This window comes from Crassostrea angulata, chromosome 8 (genome assembly GCF_025612915.1).
Source record: "Crassostrea angulata isolate pt1a10 chromosome 8, ASM2561291v2, whole genome shotgun sequence".
Lineage (NCBI taxonomy): Eukaryota > Metazoa > Mollusca > Bivalvia > Ostreida > Ostreidae > Magallana > Magallana angulata.
This window is the reverse complement of record NC_069118.1, coordinates 52123260-52150566: the sequence shown is the minus strand read 5'-3', so window position 1 is coordinate 52150566 and position 27307 is coordinate 52123260. Positions and strand designations below refer to the sequence as shown.

The following is a 27307-nucleotide window of genomic DNA, read 5'->3' as shown; positions in this document are numbered from 1 at the left end:
ATATTTTGTATTGATAGATGCATCGGTGTATGAACATTTAAATCCGCTGATATTTTCGTAGTAAGCCTTAACAGTGCTGCGTATCACTGTTAAGGTACCTGAAAGTAAATGTATCCTATCTAGTTTAACATAATCAGACTCTACAGTACACCAAGGCAGTTAAAAACGAAATAAACCGATGTGTATATAAATTTCGTGTCGACATTAGTGCTGTGTTTATCAAGTGGCATCAACATTTTACAATGTTGTGTTTATATATGTTAAAATAAGGTAAAAGAACATTTGACTCGAAAACATTGGAGGCTCTTATCTCGTGTGCTTGGGTTTTTATGGCAACTACCAGTGGTGGACAGCTACCATTGTAAAAATTATAGTTAGGAAAAAAACAATAAAACCATCGGGTTTTTGAAACATCAAAACATTATACCTCAAAAAAGATATTGTTAGGTTCATCAGGAACTGGTATGACACGGTCAACATATTGTGTTGATACAACTTTTTAAAAATATAAGCTTTCCTGTAATACATCTGTTTAACATAAATACAATTATGAAAATCGGGCTTCGAAAACAATGAATGTCCGTTCTCTTGGTTCTGATTCTTTTAGGGTTTGTAACCAGAAGTCTAGCACTATCACTGTTAAATTAAGCTGTAAGTACATGTACCCTATGTAGTTTAACAGAATCAAACCATACTATACACCAAGGGAATTAAAAATAAAATACACTGACATATGAATCTTTTGTGTCGACATTAGTGATGTGTTTATCAAGTGGTGTCGACTTTTAACATCGTTAATTTCATATATGTTTAAAAAAGGTTAAAGAACATAAAACCCGGAAACAAAGGAGGCTCTTACTCTGTGGGCTGAAGTTTTCATGGAACATACTAGTGTTGGACAGCTACCATTGTAAAAATTATCGTTTGGGAAAAAAAGAGCAATTAAAGAAATAGGTTCTGAAACATCGAAACACCCTCCCCTGAATATGATCTTGTTAGTTTCATCCGCAAGTATTATGACACTGTCAACATATTGTGTTGATACAACTTCTTTTTAGAAAGACATAGGCCCTCCTGTAATACATCTATATAAAATAAATACAAATATGAAGATCGGGCTTCGAAAACAATGAATGTCCGTTCTCTTGGGACTGAATTTTTCAGTGTTTGTAACCAGAAGTCTAGCACTATCACTGTTAAGTTCAGTTGAAAGTACAAATGCTCTATATAGCTTAACAGAATCAGACCCTACTGTACACCAAGGGAATTAAAAATGAAAAAAAAACCAATCTTTAGTGTCGACATTAGTGCTGTGTTTATCAAGTGGTGTCGGTCGACATTTTGCTGTGTTGTTTTTATATAAGTTAAAAAAAGTTAGAGAACATTGTACTTGGAAACAACGGAGGCTCTTACCCCGTTGGCTGAAGTTTTCATGCCTCCTTCTATTGTAAAAATTATTGTTAGGGAAAAAAACCACACAAAAAACCCATAGAGATCCGGAGAATCGATTCACCCTACTCCAGTGCTGAAATTATTAGGTTCACCCGCAAGTGGTTTGACCCTGTCAATATATTGTGTTGATACAATCTTTTTTAAAAAGATATTGGCCCTCCTTTAATACATCTATTTAAGGTAGTCCATCCATAACTAAGGTGAATTTAACAATTTTGATTGATCTATACTACATCAGATACATATTTTGAAGCTATTATGAGACTGACATAAACCAAACTTGGGTGTATGTATGTAGTTAATTAAATAAACGTTTTGCACTTAAAACTTTTTTAAGAGTTGTCTGCCCTTTAGGAAAATTTTAAAAAATCATTTTCTGAAAAAAAAAATATGGTAAACTATGAATTATTTTAGTATATTCGAAGACGGAGAAAGCTTTTGCAACTTTTTACCAAGAGAAATGTGAGAAAATTACTTGTACTAAAGAAATATATTTAAAAATGCATTTTTCCCGTAGACCTCAATGTTAACTTCAACATATGATAAATTTATCAAAATTAAATTTTTGAAAGATTTAAAAGGTGAGACTTAATTATTTAATAAACTCGTTAAAATCACACTAAGATTTTAGTGATCAAACTTGCAATCTATTAGATATGAAATATGATAGTTTTGGATGGACAACCTAAGCTAAATCGAATTATAAACATCAGGCTTGGAAACATCGAACCATTATCCGTAAAATGTTCTCTTTGGACTTAAATGTTTAGTGTTATAACCAAAAGACTAGCACTCTCACTGGTACGTTTAGTTGAAAATACATGTACTTTTTACAGTTTTACAGTGTACGACCCTACTGTACACCAAGGGAATTAAAAATGAAATAAACCGACGTATATATCTTTTGTGTCGACATTAGTGCTGTGTTTATCAAGCGGGGTCGACCTTGTGCCTTATTGTTTTATATATGTCAAAATAAGGTTAAAGAACATTGTACTCGAAAACAACGGTGGATTTTATCTCGTGGACTGAAATTTTCATGCCACTTATTAGTGGTGGACAGCTACTATTGTAAAAATTATAATTAGGGAAAAAACAATAAAAACATCTGGCTACTACACATCAAAACACCCTACCCCGGAACTGATATTATTCAGTTCGGCCCCAAGTGGTCTGACACTGTAGACATATCATGTTGATACAATTTCTTTTTTCAAAGATATTGGCCCTCCTGTAACACATCTCTTTAACATAAATACAATTATGAATATCGGGCTCGGACACATTGAATAGCCGTTCTGTGAGGACTGAAACTGAAACTTTTAGTTTTAGTAAACAATTGTCTAACACTATCACTGTTAGGTTAACCTAACATTACATGTACCCTATGTAGTTAAACGGAATAAGACCCTACTGTACACCAAGGGAATTAATAGTGAAATACACCGACGTATATATCTTTCGTGTCAACATTAGTGCTGTGTTTATCAAGTGGTGTCGACGTTGTACAATGTTGTTTTTATATATGTTAAAAAAGTTAAGAGGACATTGTACTCCAAAACAACAGAGGCTTTTACCCCGTGGGCTGAAGTTTTCGTTTACTAGTGGTGGACAGCTACCATTGTAAAAACTATAGCAAGGGAAAAAATCAATAAAAACATCGGGCTCCGAAACATCAAAACACCATACCCAGGAGATGAAATCGTTAGGTTCACCCCCAAGTGGTCTGACACTGTCAACATATAGTGTTGATACAACTTCTTTTTTAAAAGATATATGCCTCCCAGTAATACATCTATTTAACCTAAATCGAATTATAAACATTGGGTTCGGAAACATTGAATGTCTGTTCTTTAGGGACCGAATTTTTCAGTGTTACTTTCCTATAGTGTAGCACAATCACTGTTTAGTTAAGCTGAAAGTACATACACCATTTCTAGTTTAACGGAATTAGACCCTACTGTACACCAAGGAAATTAAAAATGAAAAACACCAACGTATATATCTTTCTTGTCGACATTAGTGCTGTGTTTATCAAACGGTGTCGACCTTGTACAGTCTTGTTTATATATATGTTAAAAAAAAGGAAAGAGGACATTATACTCGAAAACAACAGATGCTTTTACCCCGTTAGCTGAAGTGTTCATTTACTAGTGGTGGAGAGTTACTATTGTAAAAATAACAGTAAATGAAAAAAAACCCAATAAAAACATCGGGCTCCGAAACATCGAAACACCATACCCAGGAGATGATTTTGTTAGGTTCTCCCGCAACTGCTCTAACATTGTCAACATATTGTGTTGATACAACTTCTTAAAAGATGAAAGAAGACTTGACTCAAAAACATCGGAGGCTCTTACTCCGTGGGCTGATGTTCTCATGGCACTTACTAGTTGTGGACAGCTACCATGGAAAAAACTTTGTGTAGGGAAAAAGACAATTAAAACATCGGGCTCTGAAACATCGAAACACCTTACGCTGGAGATGAAATTGTCAGAGTCATCCGCAATTGGTCTTACACTGTCGATATATTGTGTTTATACAACTTCTTCTTTAAAACATTTAGGTCTTTCTATACATGTAATGGGTCATTATCAAAATATGCAGACTTTTAAAATATGTAAAACATGAGAAAATTATTGGTGAAAAAATTACTTTGATTGCAAAAAACACATTTAACAAACAATGAAGTATAACATCTAAAAATTTGCAAACATTGGAATCTACCATTTGGTTGATAATTAGACTAAAATTAAATGAACTGTGAAAATTTTGTCAGTGGTGTAACAGGCATATAGTATAGGAAAAAATTCTTAAATAAAATAAAATAATTCTTTTAAAATGATGGACATAAAGTTTATATCAACAAACTTCATTTAAAGTTATTAGAATTAGATAACAGAAAATATTTGACACATTTACATAGTGACCAACATAACATTTGAGACAAAGTCTTGATGTTACTCAACAAATTTTTAATTTGAGTATTAAAAAGAACACAACTGGATTTTTCTTTTAATGGAGCATAAAAAAGACATTATTGTAAATGCACTGGTGTTTTCAAATATACATGAATCATTGTCAGTTAATTTTATTTGGAGAAAAATGTACACGTTACACCACTGATTATTATGTTTTACCACTGACTAAAAGTTACACCACTGACCTAGCGATAATAGATAAGAGATAAGCGTGTTAAATTTTGTAAAATAAACTAATTTCTTTTTTTGATTGCATTTAAAACATGATAAATTTGATCTTAAATAAAAGTTTTCGTGCCTCCTTCTTTCATAATCTGAAGATAGACACACTGTTACACCACTTATAATCAGTGTTACACCACTGACACAAAAATGGCATGTAGACGTTTTTTTACATGAATTCACTCATTCTTTAATGTTATATTTTTTACTATTGGCATCCACACACTTTTATCCACCTTGTACCGAGTTCGAACTTTCTTCGGCTCATCAATCTCACAAACAACATCTTCAATACTATACCAGCTCATATCAATCATACACTTTGGATAATAAAATTGAAATTTCTCCAATTTTCTCCAAAATCTATGCATACAGTGCATATACACTTCCTCTTTGTCTATGTATGTTTTTTGAAGCTCAGCTAGCATTTGTTACCTTTAAGTATTTGAAAGATTTTAGTATAACATAATAGGGAATGTGAAATGTCAGTGGAATAACATATATTATTGTACACTATAAGTCATTAAAAAATTTGATTTTTTAATAAAAATATGATGTGGATAATTTCATTTCTTTATTAGAATAAATTAGTTTTTACTTTTATCTTTTGATCAAGTATTTAAATGGGTAAAACATAATTAGAGCATACAAAATGTCAATGGTGTTTCAAATAATGTCAATGGTGTAACAGGTCTCATTTTCCAGATTAAGAAAACACAATTGCAATTAAATAGTCAAGCTTTCTTTATTACGACAGTGTCTAACTTGTAAAATTGATAAATAACAATTGTTCAAAATGCTCAAAATATAAATGAAATGGAAGAAAAAGTAAAATAATTAAATAATGTCATGTGGTGTAACAGTTTTTTCAGTGGTGTAACAACAATTTTTGGTTACACCACTGACCGTTATACCACTGATGTATCCATAGTAAATGTAGCAGTATGACCCAAGAGAACAGATACTACACGAAGCTACATAGCCTATGTTATAATGTGATAAACATTCCTCATTTATGTGAAAAACTTTTTTGTTCTTTCATAACAGAAAACCTTAAATAGCACGTTATCCCACTGACACAGTTTACATTGTATTTTTCGGAGCATACTAACATTTTCTGCCATATTTTCTATCACAACGATGTCATCACTGATACATTTATCTTTTTAGAAGCAGGGAATGATGTCCCTATGAACTGGGGGATTCCAACTGTAGTACAATATTATTTACTTGATGTATTTTAAGATATTTTTATATAATTTGCCTTGTAACACCAATGACAAAAATTTTTTGTACAAGCATATATCTCATCAAATTCATTGTTTTTAAAAGAGAACTTGTTAAGGAGCATAGCAGAAATTAAAATATGAATGTTGTTTTGAAAATTAACGGCGATTTTTTGAATAAAACATCAATATTATTGAAGATATTGTAGGTTAAAGACGTTGGAAAAATTTAATGACAACATAAATTCACTGAAATCTCATAACAAATAATATTTTTTTTATACTTTAAGCAGTAAAATTGTCGATTTATTTAATCAACAATATGGGTTTAAGTTTCTAAAATCCAATGGTACTGTATATATTCCCCAGAACATTATTTTTCCCCCTTTAAATTGACACTGACACAAAAGGCTGCATATTTTGATAATGACCCTAATACATCTCATAAACATAAATATAACTATAAACATCGGGCTCGGAAACATTGAATGTCTGGTTTTTGGGACTGAACTTTTCAGTGTTAATTACCAATAGACTAGCACTACCACTGTTAAGTTCAGCTGAAAGTACATGTACCCTCACTAGTTAAGCAGAATCAGACCCTACAGTACACAAAGGGAATTAAAATTGAAATAAACCAACGTGCATAAATATTTCGTGTGGACATTACTGTTGTGAATTTATCAAGCGGTGCCGACCTTAAACAGTGTTTTTATATATGTTAAAAAATGTAAAAGAACATTTGGCTCGAAAACATCGGAGGCTCTATCCCTGTGGGCTGAAATTCTCATGGCACCTACTAGTGGTGCACAACCACCATTGTAAAAACTACAGTTAGGAAAAAAAAGGTGAAAAAATAGGTTCTCTTATACTTGTAATACATCCATTTAACTTAAATAGAGTGATAAACATCGGGCTCGGAAACAATAAATGTCTGTTCTGAAAATTGTCAGAGTTACTAACCAATAGTCTACCACTATCATTGTTAAGTTAAGCTGAATGTACATGTACCCTATTTAGTTTAACAGAGTCAAACCCTTGATGACAACCTAACAAAAAACTATATGATGAACGCGGTGAATTTAATTTTTTCTGTAGTCATTTTTCCTTACTTATGTAGCAATATACCTTCCTCACTTGCACGGAGACCTCTTGGAGTCCTTTGGGATCTCACTGCGTCTTTATTGCACTATCATTATGCACTCACAGCGTTTGAACGAGTTGTTTTTTGTTTTGCTGCGTTCACACAGCGACCCCCGAGAGCTGTTGCTGCGATCATCGCGCTCTCTTGGTGTTTCCTCTGTGTTTATTAGCGTTTGTACCGCGCTCCCACGGCGTTTCTAGTGCGTTGTCAGCCAGCCAGGTGTGACAGGGGTTTAAAACAACACAGCCACGTCCGTATATGTAAAGGGACATAAAGGATATAAATGTACATTAAACCGTGTTGAACAATTTGAAGTTCCAGTAAAAAAAACAGTTCAAAACTCAGTTATTGGAGTTAATTTTGAACAAGCTCAAACTTAAATGCGTTAAGGTCATCAGAGTTCAGAAAACTATTTTCAAGCTTTTGAAAAATGACCCCGGGTATAAATATCACGACTTTTGGTCTCAATTTTCAACGTTGAAAAAGTACTCCGGATCAATATATGGTGAGGGTAGAATCTCTAGTTGTCAAACTTTCATAATTTTCACATAAAAACTTTTCGGACATAGGCCCCATATAATTAATGATAAATCAAAATAACTGATGGGAAAAGTCGAATAGTATAAAATATTGATATTTAACGTAATAGTTTTAGATTATAATAAAAAAAAATGCCAATGTTACATAGAATTTATAACGTTACATTAATTTTGTCAAAATTGCCAATCAAAAGTGTTATATATTCAACATGTAATTTGAAAATCATTTATGTTAAAAAATAAAAAGGAGTCATACACTGATTTGAGACTTATAAATTGGAGAGAAGAGGGGGAATGGGTATAAAACATATACAACCCAATAAACAAATCATCCTGTGAGTCGTTACAAAGCAGAATATATAGCAATTAAGTCAATAGTTTATCATAGTGATATGTGTACACGTATATAATTAATTACAAAATTCATTTTACAGATATAATGTCAATACACCCGGCCAATGGACCTATAAGTCGCTTTGAAACTGTTACAGAGTGAATAAAATTTGCCACGTTTTAGTTGGCTTTGTCAAATGTTTCTGTTGTATAATTAATAGATAAAATGAGCAATTCGGCGGAGATATTTACATATTAGATTAGTGAACAGAGTACTATAATTGGTAATATTTTGAATGACAATACCACTAAGAAAACTTTTCATTTTCAATTTCATTTAAGTCACACAAGTTACATATTCTTTCCTGTACCGGCTCTCCTCTGTATTGCGACCTGTTTCAATCCTTAGAGGAAGTACACCACATCTAAACATTGCCAAGGATCTGATGAGTTTAGCGAGATCTAACGTAACGTATAATCTTCAACGGAATAGCTTGATTTAAATAGGATATATGTTCGAAGTTTTGGCACATCTTGAATATTTTTGAAACATTCGGTTTCGAAGTTATTACGTTAATTTTCCTCTGCATAGTTCAAATTACAAGGTATAAAATTGGTATAAGTACTTCCCATGTTTAGAGATTCCAGGATATTTTTAACTTGAGAGCTCCAGTGAGAAGAATTGTTTTGCGCACCGTGCCAACTTGGTAATGCGTTCATTTTCCATATATACTAGTCGATTCAACAGACGCAAAATGTTCATTTCGTGGTGGATTTTAGAACTTTACCACCCGCTGTACCTAGCAACGGAGTCATCCGATGAGCACCGAGAAAATATCGGAGGGCTCGATTTTGTACAATTTCAATACAATGATGCTTCTTGTATCCCCAACCCCAATGCTAATAAAGGACGGATATAACAAAATTATCAAATAATTTTTCGAAGGTTCGGAATCGAACCAATTTAATTGCGTTGATTTTTTAGAAGACGGATCCCAGGGCTCTCACTTTCAAATCACTTTAAAATCACGTATTTTCGTTGAAAAATCATCCCTAAATATTTGTATGATGCCTTGTAGTTCAGATTATTTCCCCTAGATGAAAGTTAAAGTTACTTAATTTTGATATCTTTTCCCGAAAGTGAACAGTCTTAAATTTTTGCAACTTAATTCGTAATCGCAATTTTTTGCACAAGGCGTCGAAGGTATATAAGATGTGTTGAATGTCATGTCATGATATATCTGCATCCATATGTATATTAACTTATAATTAAGACATAACAAAACATGTAAATATGTATGAAGACGCTCTCAAAAAGAATAAGACGCGACCAGAGAAGTACTCTTACCGGAAGGGGGTTGGGGACGCACGCTGTTTATTCCAATAACCTTATATTCTCAACAAAGAGAAGAATTCTCGGGAAAAGGGTTTTATTAAAATGGGGCTTGGAGTATTTTAGGTGTGGTAAATTAAAGAATTTATTTTAAACATTGTGTGTGATTTAATGGATAAGAACATTAGGCTTGTACTTTTTCATATGGTGCGAATAACAAAAGAAAACACCCTAAAACTATAAGTTTTGAAATAGTATATACATGCATTTAATGTGACAATATATTATTATAAATATTTGGCTTGTACTTATTCTTTCCGGAGCGAGGAACAGGTGTATATATAGATATAAACAAACGCTATTTTTTTAAATCTTATTTTCTCCAAAAAGGGTAACATTTCCGGGAAAATTGGTTTTAGGGGGGAGAGTATATATATAAAATGTCGACACTCGATATACATAGCATTAATGTCGACACGTAGGGGAATTGAATTTATAAGCGTTTTCCCGTTGTAATTTAATAAGAAATGACTTAGATGATGTTTATATGCCTTATCCAAAACATATCTAAATGTTTTGTTTAATAAACTTTACGAAAACATGAGATGTAAGAATCGAGTCGACTTTCGCAGTATGTATGTATTTTCCCTAAAAAAGAGTTCAAGAATTAGTATACACCGGTGGATACAATTATAAAACTATTTCTTTTTATCTTTCAAACGAAAATTACAATCTAGAAACAAGAAATGCCGCGAGAAATAAAGAATTCATAATGTAAATATACGCGAGTAAGTTGAAAAACGAAAGTAGACGGGACTTTCCGCATCACTGTCATGCGGGACAACTCTTTGTCTATTTTTAGAAAAAACTGAGATAATACATCGATTTATTGAAAGATTTGCAAATTCCGCTCAAAAACTAAATGCAGTTGACGACATAAAAAGAAAACACTGAATATGTGTAGCGTTTCGATAAATAAAATCTCCATGTATGTTAAAACTATTTTTCTTTTCAAAACACGAAATAAGACGTGAACAGTAATTCCCCTTTCAAACACATATACATTTTTTCGTGTTGACATTCTGCACAAAAACATAATGTCGACGCGTATATATTGCGAAAGTCGACACGATTCTGAGATCTCTTGTTTTCTTAGATTTTATTTTATAAAACGATGAGATTTGTATTAATTACGGCAAAACAATTTTACCAAAGTCCATCCTTGTCAAATTACAACTAGAAATCGCTTATAAACTCAATTTTCCTAAGTGTCGACATTGATGCTATGTATATCGAGCGTCGACATTGACCCTGATTCTCGAGTATATATATATATATATATATATATATATATATATATATATATATATATATATATATATATATATATATATATATATATATATAAATACGCAGTAAAATAAAACTTTTTTTTATACATGTATATATATGTTGTAATTATTCCTTGAATTATACGAACTATAAGTACATTTAATAATAAACCTTTTTGCATGAAATATTAAAGGTTTTAAATATTAAATCGAACCTATTTTAAACGGCTTAATCTATTGCACAAGAACCCCAAATTCAGTATTAAGAATACTGAATGTATTTTTAAAACATATATCATAACTAGAGAAATGCGACAAACAATTTTGATATTATATTCTTTGTTTATAAAAATAATTAAAGGTAAAAGTACAAATATTTTGTGACACCAGCAGAGATATAGAAAGTGTTTTAAAAAACTTTTTTTAATGTGTGTTGATTTTACATGTAATATAAACTGAAAATAAGTTATAGGTTTTTAAGATAAAAATACGGAGTCTATGAGCAGCAAAAATACATTTATTATATTTTTTTGGCTTTCATATATGTAAATATAAATTATTTTATTTCACTTCAAACAGACATTATTTATATAGTTTTGTATGAGCGAATTTGGGTTTATAACAATAAAGTAAAAACATTCATGCAATGGAAATCAGACCCATTATCATTATTTTGGCGCTGTTTGTTAGCATAGGAGCATTACAGGCTTTAGTAAGGCGAACAAAAGACCACCATGTTAATGTTAGCTATGCACATATTAATTGCATTACTCATATTTTGAAATCATCTATCTGTACAATCTATCCCACTTTACAATCAACTTATTGCGCATTTTTACTTCAAAGATTTCTTAAATAAAATTTGAATTGTTATTTTAATTAGGATCATTAATGATAAATGTTCAAACGTGCAAAAGATTAGAAACCCCCATCAGAATTACTACCATAATTATTAACGTAAAATAAAAACAAGCCTTATGACATAAACCCCCCGAATTCAAAGGAGGGAAGTAAATTGAAATACACAGTCACATGACGTTGACGCAAACTTTATATCATATAAGTCATATCACCCTATAAACGACACACATACTTTTTTCGTATGATCAGTGTTGCATTACTGGTCGTTTTTGTGGTAAATATAAAAGTTAGAGGATAATTCTATGCAAAAAAAAACTTTAATGGTTAATGCATGTGGAAACTTAATCAGCAAATGTGATTAATTTCTTTATTGACGAAAAAAGTTTTTCAACATTACAACTCTCTAGCTGCCACCAAGAGCATGGGCGATAATGGATTCGAAAACAATTCATCGTCAAAAAGTGTTACTCTCCTTCTCAAGTTTAGTGAAACGAATTTGGAAATTACATTCACCTGTGTGATTTTCATTATTACGTTCTTTGGAGCAATTGGAAATCTTGCAGCTATCGGTAAAATCATATACGATCCGAAATACCATACACCGACATTTGCTGTGATCGGTCAGTTGGCTTTGGCAGATTTTCTGTCAGTTACAACTACAACTTTTATCAGAATGACAAACATTTGGGAAATTTGGTTTCATATTATATTCATCTCGAACACGAGTATTCTGAGTTCTTATTATCATGTGTGTTTTCTGTCCGTTGTCAGATATTTGATCACTGTACATCCCCTACAAAGCAGACAATATCTCACTGTAACAGCGGTATGTTTGTGTTCACTAACAATATGGATATCTAGCGGTGTAGTTGGAACGTGTTTTAATATATTTCTGACATCAAATACATTTTTAGGCCGGATTAGTATCATTATTATCGATGTTGTTTTATTGTTGACAGTTTTGTTTATAATGATCCTTTTACATGTTAAGAAAATAAGATCATTACAGAATTCATTGTCTGTTACAGAACAATCACAAAGAAGAATGAATATTGTTGTCACTGTTATCATTAGTATATTTGCAATACTTCAAATCATTATAATTTCAAATGAAATACTATTAATCATTTATTTTCAACTATTTTCAGATGAAATATTAATCTATATTATTTACATATCATTTTCTAGAATGTTTTTTGAATGCTTAAACTTTTCTTGCAATCCTTATATACTATTTTTTTCACAGTTTATCTAGGGCTTTGCGTTAAATATTCCGTTGTGTACAGCACTACCTGTATAATATCCAACATCCATGGTTATGTGTTAATATAACATTATATGGTAGGTTTTTTTTATTGTATCACAAGTATCCCGTGTATTTGAAAATAAAATATATATAAATAATTCCTTAACATTTTTTTTCTTTTTTTTCAGAACACGATTACTTTGTAAACGCTCTATGATACCCATCCTCATTTATGCATTTTGTCTAAATTAAACTAGTTCATCAAAGAAATATCTGGACAGTTTATTAATGTTTAACAAAGAGACCAATGTGGTGAGAACATCGTGTAAAAGAATACTTCGCCTAGTATTTTAGTAACCAAATAACAATTAATCAATAATTATAAACCAATTATGTTTTCTTCTAGTTTTTTAATTTCCGTTGTTACATTTCTAGAAATTGAAGGATTGATGAAATAATAACACAAGTATTCATTTGATTGTGGTGATAAATTTTCGTGACACCTCTCGTATAAGAGTGTAGCAGTTTAATTTTCAATTGATGGGGTTTTTTTTCAAAAGGGTATACGTTCCTTTGCAATTGACACCAGTGTCAATCTGAATCTAAGTAGAACCAAATCCAAATATAATTACAGACACATCGTTAAGCGTCTTTTATCGGTTGTCGTTAAAGAAACAGATTTACAAAATGGGAGTAAAGATGTCCCTGTACGCTATTACTATTTTACTGACTTTTAGAATGGTGTAATATGTGTAGCGAGATAGCAATCAATGACTATCTCATTCGGACATCAATCTCAGCAACTGACGAACAAACACAGAATTTAAGTTTCATAAATTTATTGAGTCTGCATATCAAATCAAAATGAACAACAATAGGGTAACAAAATAAATCCAGGCCTTTTAACCACCCTTTAATAACTTGATTTAAATATGACCCCTTAATTATAAATAACCAAGATGTGTGGTTATATAGTAAAACAGGGACAAATGAAAATTTTAAATAATTAGATGAAGATCTAATCCTGAAATAATCAGGATATGTGATCCTAAATAAACTTTACAAACTGTTTCAAAAATTACAATTTCACTAATTAAAATTTTATCGAATTAATAAAATTATGTAGGCTCAATTAATTATCCTTTAGCAAAAATAAATATTTACCAAAATTTAAGATAAAGCCAAAAGACACGTTAACCCGAAAATGAAAAAGAGCAGACTGGCGATTTACGGAAAAATCGCCTCTTATATACACCCGTAAGAAATCTCACACAAAATCATATAGACCCTTACAGAGTATTACGGAATTATTGGGAAAAAGTATACGAAAAATAGTTCCAATAAAATAATTAACTTTATAATAAATATTTCATCATAAAATAACATAACTTTCATTCACACAACAACAATCAATGAATTAATTACCTTATAATGAGCCATTCTCACTGCCGGTAAAATATAGGCAGGCGTATAGATCTCAACGGCGGATCAAGAAAAAAACAACCCGGAAGTAAGGAGACGTATCCCACAATTCCATATTCATAAACAAAAATGTAAACAGAAAGAAGAAGACAGGCCGGGATGACAATAAAGATACAAGAAAATGCATTTTATAACGGGCGTAATATGCCATAACAAGTATGTACCGCAATAATATTACAATATAGGTGCGATATCGTTCAAAAGTAGATAAAAAATTGAAACATTACATATGTATTAGAAGTCTACTTGTATATCTAATCAAAAGAACAATAACACTAAAGGCAGTTTGGGGATGGGGAGCGATGCACTCTATTTGCAACAAACATTCAAAATAGCATAAGCTATTTGGCAGGGAGGGACCCCCCCCCCCCAAGAAACCCCCAGAGTTTTAGACCCAAAATTGTATCGAAGTTTAATCCATTATACTTCCATGGCTGATTTGTTCTTCATGTTAACCCCTTGAATGTTGTTACCACTCAAAATTTAGGGGAGCCACCCCGGTTTCAATTTTCATTCTCCTTTTCTAAAATGTGTGATCTTGTGTAAAATATTTTCCACAAAAAAAATACATCTACAAAATAACAGAGTATATATGTTACATTAAAGTTTTAAAATTCAGAGAATTTAAAACTATCTATAACAATTTAGGGAAATTGTTATAGATAGTTTTAAATTCTCTGAATTTTAAAACTTTAATGTAACAGGTTATAATTTCTGAATGTTAATTCAGCACAAGTTAATTTTTCCATTTTTAGCATTTTAGAGTTACAATTTTTATTTCGAAATCATTTAAATTTTACTTATTTTAAATGCTTTGTATTTTTTCTCACTGTTAAAAGTTTTACTTTATTTCTTAATCGAGGAAATTTATTGGTAGCGTTTTACTTTTTAATTGTATAACCATGGCATCTAAATAATTTGACACTTTTCTGGAAATTATTTAGTTATGACAGATTGTCGGACAATAAGGTAATTTGTTAAATAAACTGACAAATTCCTCGTTCAGGCAAACCTTTGAAGATAAATTCTTTGTGTTATTAGAGCGACACTTTAGCGACTCGCGAAGATTATTCTATTTTCATTACGTCAGAAAACTTATTTACTCGTTTCGGCTTTACTTAATCTTCTCTTTGTTAACATACGTACATCGAAATTCATCTAATTGACTTTATCACCTTTTTGGCCTTTAGTAATCAGTGTCAGCTCATAGAAGAAATTCTGTGAAATTAGCCCGCTAGCATTTAAATCAAGTATCCTGATTGGTCAATGAGAGCAATTCCAAATTAAGCCGGATGGTTGGTGAATTTACTTAATTCACTTTCCATCCGACGTCTAAAGAATAAAGAACTTGTTTTAATTTTACGGAATTGTTTCTCTTTTCCATTAGGTAAGCTTGAATGAAATGTTATTTATTTTCAGTAATTTAGGTTTTCATTATAGTATTTTATTATATTTTTTCTGTTGCTAATTTTGATAAATTTTAGTTTGTTTTGTTTAATATACTTAAGAACAATGATTAACTATATATTTCTTATTATTCGGCGGAACTATGAATTTGTCATTCTAGAATTTTAGTTTTCATTTCTATAAAAGATATTTCGCGTCATTGTTTATTATGCCATGATACATAATTTTGCTTCATTTCGTTTAAATGTGTGATTTTTATTATTGAATTTCTATGCTGTTAAATGCTGTTTTTATAAAGTTTGAATTCGCCGCGTAATTATTGTAAACCTGTAGTGAACTCTTCAGTGCGAGAAGGTGAATTTAACAATCGGTAGAAATTCGTCAGCTAAGTAATTTTTGTAAGTTATTTCCTCTTTAATTATTTAATGACAACAGTTTATATTTTGTTTTCTAGTTTTCTTACATTTCATAAGCGTTATGCATTTTCATAGTTATGCGGAATTATCGATCCTTAGATTATAAGCGTAAAAACGATCTCGCTTTCTCGCATTGCTGTGTTTTACTACAGGGTGTTTCGAAATATGTTTTTGTTTTAATTCACTTTCCATCCGACGTCTAAAGAATAAAGAACTTGTTTTAATTTTACGGAATTGTTTCTCTTTTCCATTAGCAACCAGTAGAAAGCCGAGTGGCATCCTACCAAGCTATTCCCCAACTTAATCATATTCACAAACAGAGAAATTCTCTGTGTGAAATATATACAATGCACAGTTGTCTTCATTGCAATCCGTATGTACATGTAAACAACTTTCAGTTGTAGCATACTTCAACTTAAAAAGTATAATATAAATAATAATAATGTCATATTGAATCAACGTGAGTCCAGCCAAACAGACATATCAGACTGTATTTAAAAACTGTTCCTATCGTGTTAAACACGACGTCATACCAGGGCCCGGACTCAGCTACCTCACACAATCTTATTTCAAAACACTTTCATTGATAAGTTCATTTTTAAACATGGTCATAAATTTGTGTTTTATTATATAATAATTACTCACAAGTCACTATTCGGTTTTTCGCATTTGATGACACAGTTGATGGTTGAAATATATAGGAATTGTCACTATTCGGTTTGTCGTATTTGATGACACATTTGATGGTTAAATAATATAGGTATTGTCACTGCTCGGTTTGTCACATTCGGTGGTAAGTCCTTTCGCGTTGTGTTCAGTTTATGGTTTGTCACATTCGGTGGTAAGTCCTTTTGCGTTGTGGTCTCTTTGTGGTTTGTCACATTAGGTGGTAAGTCCTTTCGCGTTGTGTTCAGTTTATGGTTTGTCACATTCGGTGGTAAGTCCTTTCGCGTTATTGTAACTTTACCGTTTGTCCTTTAATTTATCCGCGTCTGGTTCGCTTGGCCTTCGGTCTCCTATGTTGGCATGATTTTTGGGCCACCTTAGATGTTGGAGGATATTAGATAAAGTATAAAATTATTATGTTAATATGATATTTGTATGTTTGCTATTGTAGTTATGTCAGGCTGTCCAAACTTAATTTTACGTTTAATTAACGTCACTTCAAAATATCAAACCTACGAGGGAGGTCGATAAAACTGACAAAATTTTCACACAAATGATTTTAACCATTTACATTATTACAAATAAAGTGAGTATTTAATCTACATGTCGCCTACCTCTTCAATATTGATATTTTCTGACAGTCCCATTGAGTGTCCGATATATCTAGTCCATAATATGCATTAAACATTTCAAATTTAAACAGATTTCAATAATTAAGTAAAATCAAACTGGAAAAGGACATGTTAAAATAGGAGTTTGCTAGTTTTTTCTAAAACTCAATTTCTCCTAAACCTACGCGCACAGGTTACGTTTAACATATAATTAAGTTTGGACAGCCTCAACAATTAAAATTAGAGTACATTTCTGGTAATAGAAACATAGTTACCTGAAAGCTGCTCGATCTAGACTTGATTATGCATATATATATATTTATTCTTAAACATTTTACTCTTTTTTTGCATATTCTGTTTGGAAATTTTATATCTTTCAATGTGTTCGTGTGGCTTTAAGTATTTTTATTTCAAAATTATGGCTCTTTATTGATATGGCCTCCACGTGGCAAGAGCTGGGCAACGTTTTATAATTTATAAGGCTAACAATCCCTTAATTAATTCGAAAAAACCCCTTATAAATAATGCATTTAAATCATGAAACTAATTAATGAGGCTATAAAATCAAATTCATTATCTACATGGTCAGAAATGGACGTTTTAAGCTTTTGTTTTTTAAAAAAACTAATTAAATGTAAAATAACAATTTTAACTAGAGCAGGGCTCGTGACAAAGCGACGAGTAGGTCTTCCATTGTTGCTGCGAGTTGAAAATATATTTGATATGGTGTCAAACGATTATTACGACTAAACTTTCAGTTCTGCTTTTGTTATAAAATTGCTTTGTGATTGAAATTCTGTATATAAAAAATATTTTGAAAAAGAAAGGTAGAAAATGTTTTAGGAAAACTATTTGTCGAACACAGTTTGTGTAATCGTTTCAAAAATTCTTTAAAAAATGAGATGTTTAATGGCAAGTTAAATTTTGAAATGTAGCAAGCATTGTTATTAACAGTCTGTACCCATGAATCATGTCAGGAATGAGATTAAAAAAAAAAACCCGAACCCGTCTATGAAAACACGATCTTTGACAAAAACGATCGGCAGACATTAGTGGTTTTCTGGGCATTATAAATGAGCGGTTGGAAAGTCTTACAACAATTGATCAGTTGATTATCGATTTCTTTATAATTTTGTTTATGAATATGAATATATCCAAACAAGTTATTTAGTAATCTGAAAGAAAGTCTGTTTTGTGATATTCTAACTTGTAGGGAAGCATATTGATTTTATGGAACCGAAACTACCTTGTACGACCTATTTAAGATAATTACATTGTTTCATTGTTTACGTTAAAATTGGCCTTATTCGGCTATAGTTTCTCCGGGGGTGGGGGGGGGGGTGGGGGAGGAAAAAAATGAATCTAAAGGCAGAGCAGACACACAGGAAAAATAAAAATGAAATGAGAAAAAGGGTTTTATTTTAAGTGGAAAAACTACAAGTGGGAAGAGTATGACCGGGATGAGATCTTGAAGTTTTGTATTCCGTGTAGGAAGTACGAAAAAGAAGGTCGATTGGTGATTGAGACGAGAAATTTTAGAGTTGATGCCATTAAACAGCGCGAAGCTAGTAAGTTTCATATTCTCAGAGAAGATTTTATATTGACTGTCTGAAAGAAAATCAAGCACTGTTGTTTGTACTTACACTGGAGAAGTGGAATTCGGACCAAGTCAGTCTTTGAACAATACAGTCAGTGCTTTACAGCCAGCTGCCACATATGGGACACTTGACATAGCAGTGCAAAGGTAAAACCAAAAGGAGAAACGTTGGTGTTTTTTTTACACTGCTTATCTAATAGCAAAAAGAGCTCCCATTTATTACACTCTATCCTAGAGAAGTAGAGCTCCAGGAAAAACTGGAGTGGGTTTCAAATCAAATTATCAGACTGATATATCCTGTCGTCGATGTATTAGGTATATGTACAATAAAAACTTTCAGAATTTATAAAAGTTAACAACAAACATGGATAAGATTTGCATAGCGAAATAAACATCATGATCAAGAAACTGAAATCGCGGACACCTGTTTGGTAACTCATTATAACCTGTCGTGTGTATGGTCTGAATATATCTTACTTCTACCTTGTTAGTTCCATGTTTTTTCGTAATCTCTAACAAACAAAAAAAGTGTCTGTAGATATATACACAAACAACTAAACGTAAGACGTAAGACTATCGGCGCGTGGATCCGAAGAACTAGAACAGCAATTCTACAAATGCGGGAATTTCACAAAGTATTAACTTGCGATAAGAAATTATTTACCGAGTATATATATGTACAAAACAAACATGATTAATTAAATAGATGAATGAGATAATACTAGTAATTTTTGGCAAGCATTTAGAACAAACACAACTTTATTTACTCTTTAACCAATCTAATATGTGTGGTGTGAAATAGTGTCGAAATTTTAACGGTGAATCTGATTATGTGATGTACAGATTTACCGTCTACTGTACAAACTTTTCGTCATAGTGTTAAAATCGTTATTAAAACCATGTATCTAAAAAAATGAATTAGATTCCTACAAATAGAACTCTTATAATTAAAACATGATTGTACACAATTATATGCAGAGAGAGAGAGAGAGAGAGAGAGAGAGAGAGAGAGAGAGAGAGAGAGAGAGAGAGAGAGAGAGAGAGAGTTTTAACAACGCAATAATCCAACACTCATACATGCAGTATAAGAATGAAAAAGCTAAACAATTCAAACACTAAATACTTCATTGTTTAACATTTCTCTATTTTGCGGACTTAAAAAACAATAAAACGACATTTTTTCCTTATTATGGAAGGATCACGTGGTGTATCTCGCGGGCTGATTTGATTGACAGGGGCAACATGTGAACTCTGACTGCATGGATTCTATCGCAATTTTAGGGAAAAGGGTCAATAAAATGGAAACTTTAAAACTAACTTATTACACTGCATTACAAGTAAATGGTACTAAAAGTTAAGTCTTACACATACCGGTACTCTCTCTCTCTCTTTCTCTCTCTCTCTCTCTCTCTCTCTCTCTCTCTCTCTCTCTCTCTCTCTCTCTCTCTCTCTCTCTCTCTCTCTCTCTCTCTAGTTTACGACGATCATTAAACAATCAAACAATAATTTTTGCAATACTGAGTAGTTTCTTAGAATACAAATAATTTCTAAACTGAAACTGTGTGATAGAGATGAAATAAAATTTATCTAGTACGATTCACGGATTCTATACGCGCTATGAATGTGTACCGTGCGGTACTACATTGACAAGTACATCACACATATGTATAATAGAAAGAAAATTTACAAATATGCTAAATATAAAGCTGTTTAATTATATTGTTTAGAGAAAATGCGGTTGTTTTCAATAAACCGTTCCATTTGTTATCGTTGAATAGAGTATAAGTGTAAAAACATCACCGTTACGATATGCACTATTGAAACTGTGGAACTACTACGATTACTACTTTGTTGAAAAACGGACTGAAACAAAAACTAATTTAACTATATATTTCAATTTGAAAAAGGAAATGAAGTGTTAGTGTTTTAATTGATCAAACCTTTATGTGGGCGATATCAATTTTTTTTGTTCTTAATATCACCAAAAATCAACCGTAACAATCGCATAGGTTTTAAAATTGCGTGCCTTCAAATTCTCTTTATTTCTTTATTTCAATTTTCTATTTCTTTTTCTTTAATTCTCTTAAGTGCATCAATATTTTATTCTTTATAAGTTTTATTCCTAAATCCTCCTTTTTTCACAGGTAAATACCGCGTGTTACACCGTGTAAGTGTCCGTGATGCATCGCGTTGCACCGTGTCGCACCGTGTTTTTCTAGTTGCGAGTCCGTAACAGATCTAGAGAACGAAAGATCAAAGGTACCGACACTTCCACGCTCAGCGTGGACTTTTGAACACGGTGGCCGGTGTTTTTGTCGGGATACTCGTGAACTGTACTGTAGTGTATGTAGTTAAAATTGTCAGGGTTTTTTTTTTATAAGTATATCAATCAAAATTATCCTACGTGTTTTTAAGGTATGCCAATGAACAACCAAACTAGATTAAATACAGAAAAAAGAATAAGAACTTAACTGTTATTTAGAGAAACGCGACACATTTTAACAACACGCCTGTAGATTATAATACAACAGAGGTCTCTTTTGCCAAAAGAACAAGTTTTTATGGTCATCAACAAAGTAAACGTGAACGTGAAAGAAATGCATTACGTTGTGCCCATGTTAATAAAACCAAACTTCCAATTTTAATCGCAACGACATAACTTCGCTATTTTCTAGTGTCCGACTAATTTTCTCTGACAAGCGTATGCTGACCATTTTTTTAAACAAATACAAAACACAGAAAAAAACCGACGTTTTTTTCGCAACAAGTAGAATTAAAGCGATAAAATAGTAAATAGTGGATTTGTGTATTTTATTTTTTAACAGTATTAATGAAACAACTTTGAAATACAAAACATTTGTACATGCAGTCGTCATTTTCGTTGTACAAAATTGAGGAAACTAATGTGTCTGAGTACAACAAATAGCATTGGTATCATTTATAAAGTCTTCTTAATCCTGATGTTTAACTTTATTGATGAAGTAACTGCATTGGCACATTGCGTATCTTCACGATGCAAAAATCAATTTCCGTACGTGTAACACAACATAGTACACAGTTGTGTTTAAATACAAAACATATTTTAGATGGATAGGATATACTGTCGTTTTTTCGACAACTTATCCCTTTTATGGGACACAAACATTTGAAAAGGATACATAAAATTTAAATCTTCGAAATATTGTACCATAGTGATAATTGATTAACATATGTATATATTAAAGTAAATGTGTATATATAAAGCACTAAAAATGGCTAACGACATAAGCAATAGAAATTGTCAAATTTTCGGGACAACCAGTCCCTTCTTCAGGGCCAAAAAATAAATTACATGAGTACAAAACAAAGAAAACAAAATCTAAAGCTACTACTAAACTACTTAAAAATCTATAATAAAAAAAAAAGAACAGCTACATTATAAACATTTGTTCACATTCTTAAAGAAGGTGTTGCTACTTTCGCCGATCGCTATAAAGTAATCAATCGACTTCAAACTTCACGCCTGATTAAGTTAATTAGCTAATTAAAATTGGCGTCCGAGTTAATAAATGAAAATTTGAACCCCCGTTGTTAACTCGTACGGCACTTATGATATAGAATCAAATTTTTGATTAAATAGAGATAAAAATAAAATAAAAATAAATAAATAAAATTAAGAAAAAATGATTTACAAATAAAAGGTAGTGAAGAAACTAATAAATGAATGGAAGAGGCGCAGTTGACAGATTTCATGAAATTACTATGTGGGTGTCAGATGATGTATGGCTATGAGACGTTCATTTTAGTGAAGTCCATTTGTTTGTTCATGCCATCAGGTCTGAATGATTTGAGTCTGTGCATCCAGAACTTTTCCTTGCTCTTCCTCTCCGCGTCTGTCCAATGAGGATTATGGTTATTAACCAATACTGTCATGTCTTCCCATTTGTGGCCACTTGTATTAAAATGTTCTCCGACGGGCTCCTTGACTTTTTTGGTCTTTATGGTAGAGCGGTGGTTGTTGATCCTTCTGCGGAGGTCACCTGTTTCGCCAACGTATTGCTTAGAGCAGACTTTGCAACTGCAAGAAGTGTTGCCAAATATCTTGTAGGTGCGACCCGTGATGTGGCTTTTAAAACTGTCCGCGTTGGTGCTGTGTTTGCACAACAGGCATCTGGTATCGGAACATGTTTTAAAACCACCATTTGGCAACGGGTTGTCTAATCTTGCCCTCACTACAATGTCCTTTAAGTTCCTCGGGCGTTTAAACGCAGCCATTGGTGGATCCTTGAAAAGATCAGCCATTCTTTCGTTAGTGTAAAGAATGGGCAGATTATTTCTAAGCATGCTGTTGAGGTTCTTAAGGGCGAGGTGATATGTAGTGACAAGTGGAACCCTGCTTTTGTCTGTTTTCTCATTGTATTGTAAAAGGGTTTTCCTGTCTTTTGTAGTAATCTCATCAATTGCAGATTGAACTGTGTGGGCTTTATAGCCTCGATTAAACAGATGGGATTTTAATATTCTGCTCTGTTCTTCAAAGATTTCATTAGAAGAACAGATTCGTCTGATTCGGGTTGGTAATCCTTTAGGAATTCCACTAAAAGTATGGAGAGGGTGGCAACTCGATGGCTTGAGGTAGAGGTGAGAATCAGTGGGTCTGGTATGGAGACTGAATTTTATTTCACCATCTTCCAAGGTGGATGTAGTATCCAAAAATACATTTTTGGAACTAGATATGTCCACTGTGACTTTAATCGAATTGTGGAAGGAGTTGGCAAAGGTGATGAAGTCATTTAGGCAGTCTCGGTTTTCGACCCATTTCATCTCAATATCATCAATGAACCGCAACCAGCTCAAAGGTTTGAAAGGAGCTCTGAGAAGCAGGTTGCGTTCCAATCTTCCCATAAATATATTGGCGTTAGAGGGAGCCATTTTGGTGCCCATAGCTGTACCACTTATTTGTATGTAATGTTCGCCATTAAACATGAAATTGTTCAGCTTGAGAACATGTTCAAGGAGCTTAAGTAGCTTTAAAGTAAATGTGTAAATATCTATCGTTTTCTCTCTTTCTCTCTGTCCCTTTTCTATTTCTTTTTCTCTTTCTCACTCTGCCTGTTCTGCTGTCCGACTAACAATAAGAATAATCCATATACTTGTACGCTGACAACTAGGTCTTGATTTGGATTGCGTAGATTTTTGTCTTGTCATACATACTAGGAATGAACTATAATAAATTTTCTGATAAATAGTAGAAAATATACTAAGTGGATGTAAATACATGTACTGAGTCACCATTTTGACAAATTTTGGGTCTAATTTTCGACCTAGACAAAATAAAGCCAATTACGAAATATATATCTTTTACATTTACAGAACTGGAATATAAAATCTAATATATAAATATAAATATTATTTTCAATGAAAGATTTTGATGCAGGTGTAAATTTCCATACATAAAATATCTCTTCTGTATGATACAATGCACCATGTGTTTGTCAATATATTTATTTTATAAGTCATATTCCTTATTATACATGCAATTGCACATTAACAGAGCCCGTCCGTTAGTACTTTGATTAAAATTGAAGACCAACACATACCTTATAGCAGATTCAAATGACAGAGTGTTCCCGGAAGTACAGAAGATTGAAACTTTTACTTGCCACCAATAATTGTAAAATCAAACAATTGTGCAAAATATTATGATATGATCATTTTAAATAATTTCAGTGTGAAATATTTGTAATTGATTCCCAGAACACTTTATTTTTCTATTTTAAATTTATTATTGATAACTCAGAAATAAAAAAAAAGGAAAGAAGCAAGTAGAATTAATTATTATCAATGGAGATCATATTTTTAGAGGGGCTCGAAATGAAACCCAAATATGTTTCTGAAATAATTATAAGTAAATTTATTTAAAAACAAGAATATTTTTTTTATAACTACAAACGCAAGTTCACACAGAATTATATACACTGAACCAAACTTCTAAGTGTTTCCACATTATAATGGTTTAACTATATGAAATAAACACATTTATTTGTCTTGTCTTCGAGGAAATTGATTTCCATTAATTTTCAAGTAGTTAAGATATATGGAGTTAGCATGACTTCTTTGTCGGACTCAAAACCTTGACTTTTGATTCATATCACAAACACTTCCGGTTTGCTTGAATTTCGCCAACAGCTTTTGGATTGTGTTAAGTTGCCAATGGTAATGTCGATTCACTAATAAAAGAGAAAAATGATATTAAAATAACGTTTCCTTTCGATTGCTTAATATTTAAAACAATACCACAAACAAAATAAACAACAGATTTAGAGTGAGTACAATTAGTCTTATGAACAATCATGACACCAACATGGCTCTGGTTCTTTTCTCGATGATTTTTCTGCCAATTTTAAGGTGTTTGTTTTTCATTTGAAACTATTACTAAATCGGTATTGTCTTAATTAATCCGTGCAATGGATGAGGAGACATATTACAATAAAAATTGTATATCATTATTATAAAAATTCGTTGTGTTCACATGTCCAAATATATATATATATATATATATATATATATATATATATATATATATATATATATATATATATATATATATATATATATATATATAAGTCATGCTAACTCCATATATATATATATATATATATATATATAAATCAGACCCATTATCATTATTTTGGCGCTGTTTGTTAGCATAGGAGCATTACAGGCTTTAGTAAGGCGAACAAAAGACCACCATGTTAATGTTAGCTATGCACATATTAATTGCATTACTCATATTTTGAAATCATCTATCTGTACAATCTATCCCACTTTACAATCAACTTATTGCGCATTTTTACTTCAAAGATTTCTTAAATAAAATTTGAATTGTTATTTTAATTAGGATCATTAATGATAAATGTTCAAACGTGCAAAAGATTAGAAACCCCCATCAGAATTACTACCATAATTATTAACGGAAAATAAAAACAAGCCTTATGACATAAACCCCCCGAATTCAAAGGAGGGAAGTAAATTGAAATACACAGTCACATGACGTTGACGCAAACTTTATATTATATAAGTCATATCACCCTATAAACGACACACATACTTTTTTCGTATGATCAGTGTTGCATTACTGGTCGTTTTTGTGGTAAATATAAAAGTTAGAGGATAATTCTATGCAAAAAAAACTTTAATGGTTAATGCATGTGGAAACTTAATCAGCAAATGTGATTAATTTCTCTATTGACGATAAAAGTTTTTCAACATTACAACTCTCTAGCTGCCACCAAGAGCATGGGCGATAATGGATTCGAAAATAATTCATCGTCAAAAAGTGTTACTCTCCTTCTCAAGTTTAGTGAAACGAATTTGGAAATTACATTCACCTGTGTGATTTTCACTATTACGTTCTTTGGAGCAATTGGAAATCTTGCAGCTATCGGTAAAATCATATACGATCCGAAAAACCATACACCGACATTTGCTGTGATCGGTCAGTTGGCTTTGGCAGATTTTCTATCAGTTACAACTACAACTTTTATCAGAATGACAAACATTTGGGAAATTTGGTTTCATATTATATTCATCTCGAACACGAGTATTCTGAGTTCTTATTATTATCATGTGTGTTTTCTGTCTGTTGTCAGATATTTGATCACTGTACATCCCCTACAAAGCAGACAATATCTCACTGTAACAGCGGTATGTTTGTGTTCACTTACAATATGGATATCTAGCGGTGTAGTTGGAACGTGTTTTACTATATTTCGGACATCAAATACATTTTTGGGCCGGATTATTATCGATGTTGTTTTATTGTTGACAGTTTTGTTTATAATGATCCTTTTACATGTTAAGAAAATAAGATCATTACAGAATTCATTGTCTGTTACAGAACAATCACAAAGAAGAATGAATAGTGTTGTCACTGTGATCATTAGTATATTTGCAATACTTCAAATCATTATAATTTCAAATGAAATACTATTAATCATTTATTTTCAACTATTTTCAGATGAAATAGTAATCTATATTATTTACATATCATTTTGTAGAATGTTTTTTGAATGCTTAAATTTTTCTTGCAATCCTTATATACTATTTTTTTCACAATTTATCTAGGGCTTTGCGTTAAATATTCCGTTTTGTACAGCACTACATGTATAATATCAAACACCCATGGTTATGTGTCATATAACATTATATGGTAGGTTTTTTATTGTATCACAAGTATCCCGTGTATTTGAAAATAAAATGCATATAAATATTTCTTTAACATTTTATTTTCCTTTTTTCAGATCACGATTTCTTTGTAAACGCTCTATGATACCCATCCTCATTTATGCATTTTGTCTAAATTAAACTAGTTCATCAAAGAAATATCTGGACAGCTTATTAATGTGTAACAAAAATACCGATGTGGTGAGAACATCGCATAAAAGAATTTATCGCCTAATATTTTAGTAACCAAGTATCAAT

At 31.8% G+C, this 27307-nt stretch overlaps 3 protein-coding genes across 3 annotated transcripts; 2 read left to right on the top strand and 1 right to left on the bottom strand.

Moving 5' to 3' along the window:
* The first annotated feature begins 9830 nt into the window (after nt 1–9830).
* On the top strand, nt 9831–12731 carry LOC128161091 (cysteinyl leukotriene receptor 2-like). The gene is made up of 2 exons (XM_052824334.1): nt 9831–9837; nt 11806–12731. The coding sequence occupies exons 1-2, from the start codon at nt 9831–9833 to the stop codon at nt 12675–12677; spliced, it is 879 nt and encodes a 292-aa protein (XP_052680294.1). The 3' UTR covers nt 12678–12731.
* Nucleotides 12732–22612: 9881 nt separating this feature from the next.
* LOC128161090 (uncharacterized) lies at nt 22613–23755 on the bottom strand. The gene has a single exon (XM_052824333.1). The coding sequence runs from the start codon at nt 23753–23755 to the stop codon at nt 22613–22615; it is 1143 nt and encodes a 380-aa protein (XP_052680293.1).
* A 554-nt stretch (nt 23756–24309) lies between these two features.
* On the top strand, nt 24310–27040 carry LOC128161088 (trace amine-associated receptor 8-like). The gene is made up of 2 exons (XM_052824331.1): nt 24310–24313; nt 26085–27040. Exons 1-2 carry the CDS (start codon nt 24310–24312, stop codon nt 26948–26950), a joined length of 870 nt encoding a protein of 289 aa, XP_052680291.1. The 3' UTR covers nt 26951–27040.
* The last annotated feature ends 267 nt before the right edge of the window (nt 27041–27307 follow it).